The 9,217-nt window shown below is 54.1% G+C and overlaps 1 protein-coding gene across 3 annotated transcripts; it reads right to left on the reverse strand.

Moving 5' to 3' along the window:
• Window positions 1-124: 124 nt before the first annotated feature.
• RPL38 (ribosomal protein L38) lies at window positions 125-4,158 on the reverse strand. 3 transcript variants are annotated; one of them, XM_015458986.2, is made up of 5 exons: window positions 4,110-4,158; window positions 3,878-3,911; window positions 3,668-3,728; window positions 849-971; window positions 125-199 (listed from the first exon to the last, which is right to left on the reverse strand). In XM_015458986.2, the coding sequence occupies exons 2-5, from the start codon at window positions 3,878-3,880 to the stop codon at window positions 174-176; spliced, it is 213 nt and encodes a 70-aa protein (XP_015314472.1). In that variant the 5' UTR covers window positions 3,881-3,911; window positions 4,110-4,158; the 3' UTR covers window positions 125-173.
• Between the last annotated feature and the right edge of the window lie 5,059 nt (window positions 4,159-9,217).

Consider the following 9,217-nt stretch of genomic DNA (forward strand, 5'->3'; position numbering starts at 1 on the left):
AGGAGGGATCACAGCCCAAGATTGGGGAGGTAACGAGGCAGCAGCCACGACCCCTGCGCTATTCCCGCCAGAAGCCATCAGCAAGTTAGCACCCACCCACCCCTGTTCTCAAAGACAAAGGCCATTTTGAGAATTTAAAAAATTTTAATACAGTTCAAAGCAGCATGCGTGGTTCATTTCAGCTCCTTCACCGCCAAACCTAGAGGCAAAGACACAGAAACGTGAGCCAATCAAACAACTCGTCCGAGTCACTGCTGCCTGTCTGGATCTGGCACTTGGGCTAAAGAGGGCTCACAGAGCTCAGAAATTAAGCCCACCAGGAAGGTCTGCGTCAAACATTAAGTCAGTGTTTGATAATAAAAACGCAGGTAACTCTCACCCAGGCAGCGGCGCTGGTGACCTGTACTGTGAGGACGTGGCCCGTGGAACCCTGGCTGGGCTCTGAGCGCCCAGCTGCTCTGCTGAGCCTTCCACCACCAGGATGGCCCCTCTGCTTAATCCAGCCGCATCGTCTGCTGTATTCAGTAAGTTTCTCAATCAGTGAGAAGGGGGGCCATCAATCCCAGCACCTCCCTACCCTGCAGGGCCATGGTGAGGATGAAATGAGTGGCCCAGGGAGTGAGCGCCAGCTGGCACAATGCTGTATTAGAAAGGCATGGCTCCCTCTGGGTCTGACTTCTGAGAACCGCCTACGTGACACCACCGGCAGGAGCAGACAGTTAGACAAAGCACAGAAGGGACTCTCCTAATTCTGGAGAGAAGTCGGGAAACATGCCCGCTGACACGGCACCCCCCCCCCCCACCCCGCGGGCCGTCCACACCCTCCTCCGTGGCTTCCAGCTACTCACCGGGGGGCAGGGACTGCTTCAGCTTCTCTGCCTTCTCTTTGTCTGTGATGACCAAGGTGTAAAGGTATCTGCTGCATCGAACTTTAAACTTCACATTATCCTTATTTTTCTTGATCTTGACGGCTACCAGAGACCAGAGCAGTAGTAAGACTGTGTCACAGGAGAGACGTCGCACAGTCCACCTGCTGTCTGCTGCTTCTGCACAAAGCAGCACCCGTGACCGCTGTGCTCCCCTCCCTCGCGGTCCCTCTGATCAAGCAGAAAATAAGATCCCCCACCCCCCTCTGACCTCACTGTCAGAAATCTACATTTCCCTTGTATCAATACTCTAGAACCTGAGTTAAGGTCTGTATTTGTAACACGAGTAGCATCTGGCCCAGTGATACACTCCAGACCACCCAGTATCCACCTTATATGGCTTTAAAATTCTCGATCAGGACCACAGCTTGGACAATAAAGAGCCCCAAGTGTGCCCCAAGCTCAACAGCGTGCAGTTTGAAATTTAGCCAACAATCTGATTATGTACAAGCGTCAATGCGTTTCTATGAGGCCAGGAGCTACTCTGCAGGCGGGAAGACAGCCCCTTCCAGGTGACTCATGTCTGGCACCCATCAAACTGCTCGTTCTGACTCCCATGGCGCAGGCTGACCTAGCCACATGACACGCAACTCCATCTCTGCCAGTAACTGCTGAAGGGGTCGGGCATGTCACAGGAAGCAAAACTGTGCCCGAGCCTGCCCAAGGCACCGGCTGCCTCGGCTCACACTCTAATATATTAATCAGAACTGTGGATGTTTATTCAAACCAACCTATTCTGCTATCTTAACATTCCTCTCAAAGGTGAATATACTGCTGTTCCTAGCAGCTGCCGTACACCTATAAACTGAACTCTCACAAGGTCAGACTAAGGAACTCTTAAAAAATGTTTACTCAACAACATATGATTCAGTAATTGTATTTACAGGAATATACTCAAAAGAACTGAAAGCAACAACAAGAGAGATTTTACATCAAAACTCACAGCAACATTATTCACAAGAGCCAAAGGCAGAAACCACCCAAATGTCCACGTTACGCTAAATGAACTAAGGTGGTCATGAAAGGACAAGTATTGCACGATCTCACTTATGTGAGGTACTGACAGTGGTCAGAGCAGAAGAGACAGCAGTAGAGACACAAGGACGGTGGTTGCCAGGGGCTGCAGGGAGAGTCACAGGCCAGCACTGGCCCAAGGCCTGTGAGGAGCCAGGCTGCCCGGGAGGAGGTGGGCGATGGGTGGAATCCATCTCCCCAAGCCCGTGGAAAAACCGGTCCCTGGTGTAAAATGGCTGGGGGCTCTTGGTTAATGGGTTACAGGGTTTTAGTTTTGCAAGATGAGAATTTCTCACAAAGCATGGCTGCCCTACAATGTGAATACAAACCCAGTACGTGCACTGCACACCCCCAAATGGTGAACTCTGCGTTGTTTATGTTACAATTACAGCCATGAAGACAATTTAAGTTTATCCAAAAAAGACTTCCTGGGCACCTTATCATATCCAGGGGAACCTGACCCCTCCTTTCACAGGTCACATTTTAACAGCAATGCAAAGCAGTCTGATGGATCTGGTGTCATCTCTTCACTGTGCTAAAATTCTCTACCAGGTCATCTGATCTGATCCTGACACCAATCCTGTGAGACAGGAATGACCACCCCCTCTTCTACAGAGGAAATGGTGGGGTCAGAGTTACCCACTTGGAGAGCTGGCCTCTGAACCCAGTAAGTGACCGCAAATTCCCTGGTCTGGACTAAAGCTGACCTGATAAAGTTTCTCTTTGCACGTGACTGGAAATAAAAAAATACAAGCACGTGGTCACCTGCAGCTCCCACAGTACCTGTCACAGGTAACGGGGACATAACTACAATTCTCCTCGCCCCCCACAAATCCCCAAAAGGCTCTGCAGTGAGCCAGCGCTGCACCCCACCACTGAGACAGGGCATCAGAGACCTCAGGGCCGTAGCCCACCTGAATCCGTCCGGCCAAGAGCACTCTGCTTGCACAAGTTACCCAGCTCCCTTTAGGACGCATCTGGGAGGGGAGGGAAACTGCAAGCAGCAGCCCAAAAGAGACGTGTTAAAGCTGCACCACACCCCAGTCCAAACCCAGTGCTGACCACCAGCTCCCCAAACCCCCTCCAAAGAGACGAGAGAACTCCCTCTCACAGTCAGGGTAAAGAGAGAACACGCGGGCAGCTGGGGCTGGCACGTGTCGATCAAAGCCTTGCCGCTTTGTGTGTCTCCTATCAGTGACCCTTCCCCTTCGCTTATAAACCTGGACACCAATACACGGAGAAGAAAAATGATGTAGTTCATTGTGACAGAGCTTGTCCTCGGCCCAGAACCCAACACCCGCACTGACTCCGAGTTTGTGAAACCTGTTTCCCGACGTCCCCCCAGCAGGAACCTCCACTGTCCCCCGGAGTTTGCGCAAACTCCTGTCTACTAGGTCGGTGATGCTATCTAACCCTCTCATCCTCTGCCGTCGCCTCCTTTTGCCTTCAGTCTTTCCCAGAACCGGGGTCTTTTCCAACGAGTCAGCTCTTCACATCCGTTCACAGTACCCAACACACACCAGGAAACAAAAAAACCCCTGGGGACCCTCCTCAAGGAAGGAAGAGAACACACCCCGGACCAAGCGCCTTGTCTTATGGGAGACAGGCTGAGACCCCCGAACCCCGACAGCAGACGAGGGCAGAAGCGGCCGCCCGGCGCCCGCCAGCCATTCCGGGGGCTTCCGGGAGCCCGCGATCGCCGCCTCCCGTCCAGGGCGCCCACTTACACTTGGCGTCCTTGCGGCGGGCTGTGAGCAGAAAGTCCTTGATTTCCTCAATTTTGCGAGGCTGCAACAGAGAGCGAAGGCAATCAGCCGCTGAGACGCATCTGCTGGGGTGCCCAACCCCGGCAGCCCCTTTGAGGCCCCTGAAGACCCTCGCCGAGACCGTCCTGCCTGCGCCCCCCGGGGAGAGCCCCAAGTGGGGGTCGTACTCACCATAGCGACGAGGCGCGGGGCGCGCGGCCGGAACCTGCAGGGAAGACAAGCGTTGGCGGCGTCAACGGGGGCGCGGGCACTGGCGGCGGCCCTGCCTCCCCACCCCGTGCCCCCGAAATGCCGGCCCCATCGCACCCCACCCTCCCCCCGCAACACCTTCAACCCAGGACTGGGGTCCTCAGATAACACCCGGCGAGGATGACCACAGATTACTACCCCATTCCCCGCGTACGGCACTAGAGACTCACGTCAAGGGGCGAGAAGCGAAGAGAGCGGAAAAGGAAGGGACTTCCGCTTCCGGGCAATTAAACGGTGCCCCAGAGGAAGCTCGATACGGTGTCTGCAGAGGGTCAAGAAACCACACAGGCGTTTGCCCTTCTCATGACTGCTTCTCTGCCCTCTTCTGGCCTAGATTAACAGTGCAGCTTCCTGAACACAGCGGGCCGCCTCCCTGCCCCGACCCTTGACTGACTCTATTCCTCCGCCCAAATCCCTCCTTGCCTTTGTTAGGTTTTATTTCAGACCCAGTTTGAAGACCTGTGTTAGGACTTATTATCAACTACTTTCATTAGGCCTCTGTGTTAAATGGCAACCCACTCCAGTGTTCTTACCTGGAGAATCCCAGGGACGGGGGAGCCTGGTGGGCTGCCGTGTATGGGGTCGCACAGAGTCAGACACTACTGAAGCGACTTAGCAGCAGCAGCAGCACTTGGGCATCTAGGCAGAGATGTTTTTCATTTAAATGAAGGGTTGTTGTTCTCCTGTCATGTCCGACTTTTTGCAACCTCATGAGCATGCACACCAGGCTCCGCTGTCCTCGACTATCTCCCGGCTGCTGCTGCTGCTGCTAAGTCGCTTCAGTTGTGTCCGACTCTGTGTGACGCCATAGACGGCAGCCCACCAGGCTCCCCCGTCCCTGGGATTCTCCAGGCAAGAACAGTGGAGTGGGTTGCCATTTCCTTCTCCAATGCAGGAAAGTGAAAGTGAAGTCGCTCAGTCGTGTCCGACTCTTAGCGACCCCATGGACTGCAGCCTACCAGGCTCCTCCGTCCCTGGAGTTTAACAGGCAAGAGTATTGGAGTGGGGTGCCATTGCCTTCTCCAGAGTTTGGGCAAATTCATGTCTATTAAGTCGGTGATGCTATCTATCTAACCATCTCATCCTCTGCTGCCTCCTCCTTTTGCCTTCAATCTGTGGCAGCATCAAGATCTTTTCCAATGACTCAGCTCTTCACATCAGGTGGCCAAAGTATTGGAGCTTCAGCTTCAGCATCACCTTCCAATGAATATTCAGGTTGAAGGGACTCTCCTGTGTATATTTTAGAAACTCTTTCTAGGAAAGTGAAAGTGAAGTCACTCAGTTGTGTCTGACTCTTTGTGACCCCATGGACTGTAGCCTGCCAGGCTCCTTCTGTCCATGGAATTTCCCAGGCAAGAATACTGGAGTGGATTGCCATTTCCTTCTCCAGGAGATCTTCCTGACCTAGGAATTGAACTCACAGCTCCTGCATTGGTAGGCTGGTTCTTTACCACTGAACTGCCTGGGAAGTCCATTTAAGAACTGGTACCATTGGGAATTCCCTGGTGGTCCAGTGGTTAAGACTGCACTTCCACTGCAGGGGATGTGGGTTAGACCCCCCTGGTCAAGGAACTACGATCCCACTTGCTGGTGGAGCAGCAATAAATGAATAATTGGAACTACAAAAGCAAGTTAAAACCTGGAATAGCTGACCTCTGTGGAATACTCCTTGGGCAGCCCCTGCCTTAAGCACTTCACCCACAGGGCCTCTGTGACCCTCGGGTGTGCTGGTGAGGGGTGGCCTGGTCATTTACCCCAGTCTTACCCAGGGGAGAATGAAGGCTTGTCAGTTGCTGGGAGAGGTGACATCAAGACTCGAACACACACTCCCCAACTCCTGACCGCTTCCTCCGGAGGCGGTGTGTGCACCTGCAAAACACTGGCAGCTCTGGGAAGGCAGCATTCTCTCTGCCCCTTTGCTCCCTCACAGCCTCCATCCCATCCTTGGCAGTTTATTTTCTCGGCACAAATTTACCCTCAGCTCTTAGAGAACTGGCAGGCTCCGGGAAGCCTGAGGTTATCGATTTTATTTTTATCCTCCACTTTAATTTTATTTTTAACCTCCTTACAAATGTCTACATTTTATTATATTTGTTTCTCCCCTCCCATTTAATAACTGCACATCAGAATGTAATTGCCCTGTGGGCCTTATTACAGAGCAACCCACCTGAAGAGAAGGAGTCCTTTACCATGAACCTCACTTTGAACTCACCTCCCTCCCTCCTCGCTTTCCTCCCATTAGACGAGCCCAGGTTGAGCATCTTCCTAGAGATGCTGGAGATACAAGGAAAGATAAACCTGCAGTTCTTGCCCCTGGGAGATCGCGAGATCCTCTAATTGTGCTGGAGAGCCTTTTAAAAGAAGCCAGACTGTATTTCTGTGACTACAGATGCATCTGGGTGTTAACCACTCGAAAGGCTAATTGGTAGGGGCTTAATTTGAGATTATCTGAAGGTCAGGATGCCTCAGGTCTGAACTGAGAAGGTGAAACTGTTAGTTGCTCAGTGTTGTGTCCGCCTCTGTTCGACCCCATGGACTGTAGCGCCCCAGGCTCCTCTGTTCATGGGATTCTCCAGCAAGAAGTGGAGTGGGTTGCCATTTCCTCCTCCAGGGGACCTTCCTGACCCAGGGATCCAACCCAGGTCTCCCTCATTGCAGGCAGATTCTTTTCTGTCTGAGCCACCAGGGACCCGAGAAAGACACTCTCAGATCCACCAGGCTGACCTGACAGCCCCCTCCGTCTCGCACTGCTGCCTTTCTGGGCTTTTCTCCCCTACTACTCGGGCAGAAGCACCGGCCTTTTCAGCCCAGCCAGCGGGTTTCCCATGCGCACTTCCCGAGTCCAGGAGTCTGCCTGGGTCCTCCCCTCTGACACTAAGTCCTGCTCATCCTCAGCGCTCAGCTCTCCCCCTCCTCCGGGCGGGACCCTGCATCTCTGCCTCCTGTCACCCGTCACTCGTGTGGTACTTACTCCCACGCGCCTCTGCATAGACTGTGCGGCAGTGTTAAACTTTTCATACATCTGCACCAATTTTCAAAAATTTTTAATAAAGGCGAGAATGAGGTTCTGCGTGCTGCCGATAACTCTCCAAAGGCAGTGCTCATAAAGCTACAGAGTCGCTCAGAGCTGCCATGGATGATCCTTAAGACGGACGCAGCATCCATCTAGATCACTCACTATATGAAGGGTGGGTGGATTGATGGGGGTGGTTGGATGAATGAATGATGGGATGTCGAGAGGGATGGAGAGCTAGGGAAGGGGAAAAGGGAGGACAGAAGGGAGCATCAATGTGGACAAAGCAAAGCCCAGCACATAGTAGGTCCATGGAATATTTGTTGGATGAATGCCCGGTGCTGCTCCCCTCCACAGGATCTGCAGGACAGGCATGGGGGCAGGGAGAGGGGCTGAACCCCGCTACCCCACCCTCACACTTTTTAAATATTAAATATCGCAGTGAAACTGCGCAATTCAGATTGGGACTTGAGCCCATGGTCTTTTTAAAATTAAATGTAACTAATTCTATTTTTGGCTGCACTGGGTCTTCGTTGCTGCTTGGGCTTTTCTCTAGCTGCGGTGAGCAGGGCTGTCCTCTAGCTGCGGTGCTCAGGCTGCTCACTGGGCGGCTTCTCTGCTGTGGAGCACAAGGTCTAGAGTGTGGGCTCCGTAGTTGTGGCCCTTGGACTTAGTTGCCCCGCGGCACGTGGGATCTTCCCGGACCCGTGTCCCCTGCACTGGCAGGCAGGTTCCTAACCGCTGGACCACCAGGGAAGTCCCTGACCTCCCTGTTGGCAGCAACCTCAGAGACAGATGTTCAGCCTCTTGAATTGCCTAAGAAAAGACCATAAATGTCCAGTAACACACAGACACCTGTATTCAAGGACCAAAGGCTTTTTCCAGCTTCCCAAGGGGTACAAATAGTGACATCAGCTGCCACCGCTGAAAGTGGAAGCTGGGAGCCCGGAGGGAAGGCTCCCTCGTTCACGAGAGGGTGAGCCCCACGGGAACCAGTGGGAACGAGAGCCAAAGCCCCGGTCTTGGGAGACGGCCTGTGTCGCTGGGTGCAGCCCGGGATGCTGCATTCGACAGACACCTGCCTGGTGATGCCGATACTCTGAACTCTGCGAGGGGCCCAGGGAGGACCTCGGAGGAGATGAAGGCCCCTGGATTGAAGAGCCTGGCCCAGGTTGCTGTTACTGAGTCACTCTGGCCATGAAGCGTGGAGGATGGGTTGGAACGACCAAGACGGTGGCCGTGAGAATGAGGAGGGCTACTGTCAGTGTCCAAGGGCCAGGGAGGAGGGTCTCAGCCAGGGGGGTGGCCGTTTGGTCGGAAGGCTGGAGGTGGACGGAGGGCGCGTCCAGAGCTGCAGGAAGCCTTCACTTCTCCCCTTGCCGCCACACGCCACCCCCGCCCCAATCATCCTGCCAGCCTCAGGGCTCCTCGACCCTGCCCCAGCGGGCCAGACACACAGCTTCCACCCCTAGCGGGGTCTGGCCACCCCTGAGGGCTGCCCAATTTAGATGCCTGTGCAGCTTCCAGGGCACATCGGAAGGAGATCTGGACTGGCCAAGAAATCAGCACAGACCTCACGGTGGGCAGAGGCCCTTATGACACATGGTGCGATCTGAAGGCCTGAAATACCTTCCCAGGCCTCCACGTTTTCTCTCCTTCAATTCATTCCGTTCATTCAAATTGCGTTTAATGGGGCTTCCCTGGTAGCTCAGTGATAAAGAATCTGCCTGTCAATGCAGAAGCCGTAGGAGGCATGGGTTCAATTCCTGGGTTGGGAAGATCCCCCGGAGAAGGGAATGACAACCCACTCCGGTATTCTTGCCTGGGAAATCCCATGGACAGAGGAGCCTGGGGGGACTACAGTCCATGGGATCTCAAAGAGTTGGACACGACTGAGCAACTGAGCACGCATGCGCGAACTCTTCTTCCGCGCCAGGCTCTGGAATAACCAGGCTGTTGGGGTTTGGTGTTTCATTCAACCTGAGTCCCGAACAGCAAGGGCTGTGCCCGCAGGCATGACGGTCCTCCTGGGGGTGCCCGTGGGGTAGTTCATGGTTTCTGTTAGAGCCGGGAGACAGGAGGAGGTGGGGGGGGCGCTCCCCAAAAGGCCGTTCCCACTCGGTGCTGCTCTGCAAGGCTGGGCTTGTCCACGGCAGACATCATGCTGCAAAAACCCGTGCCTGCTTCCAGTCTCGTCTCCTTCGCTTGTTCTAAAGCAAGGAGTGTGTGTGGGGGGGGGGGGGGGGGGG

The sequence above is a fragment of the Bos taurus genome, chromosome 19 (genome assembly GCF_002263795.3).
Source record: "Bos taurus isolate L1 Dominette 01449 registration number 42190680 breed Hereford chromosome 19, ARS-UCD2.0, whole genome shotgun sequence".
Taxonomy (NCBI): Eukaryota; Metazoa; Chordata; class Mammalia; order Artiodactyla; family Bovidae; genus Bos; species Bos taurus.

Excerpts from the sequence above, each read along its gene's own strand:
- RPL38 (XM_015458986.2), bottom strand. Across the intron at positions 972-3,667 it reads CCGCCGCAAGGACGCCAAGT|CCGTCAAGATCAAGAAAAAT; the intron begins GTAAGTGGGCGC and ends GGTCTCTGGTAG. Across the intron at positions 200-848 it reads GAAGCAGTCCCTGCCCCCCG|GTTTGGCGGTGAAGGAGCTG; the intron begins GTGAGTAGCTGG and ends CTTTGCCTCTAG.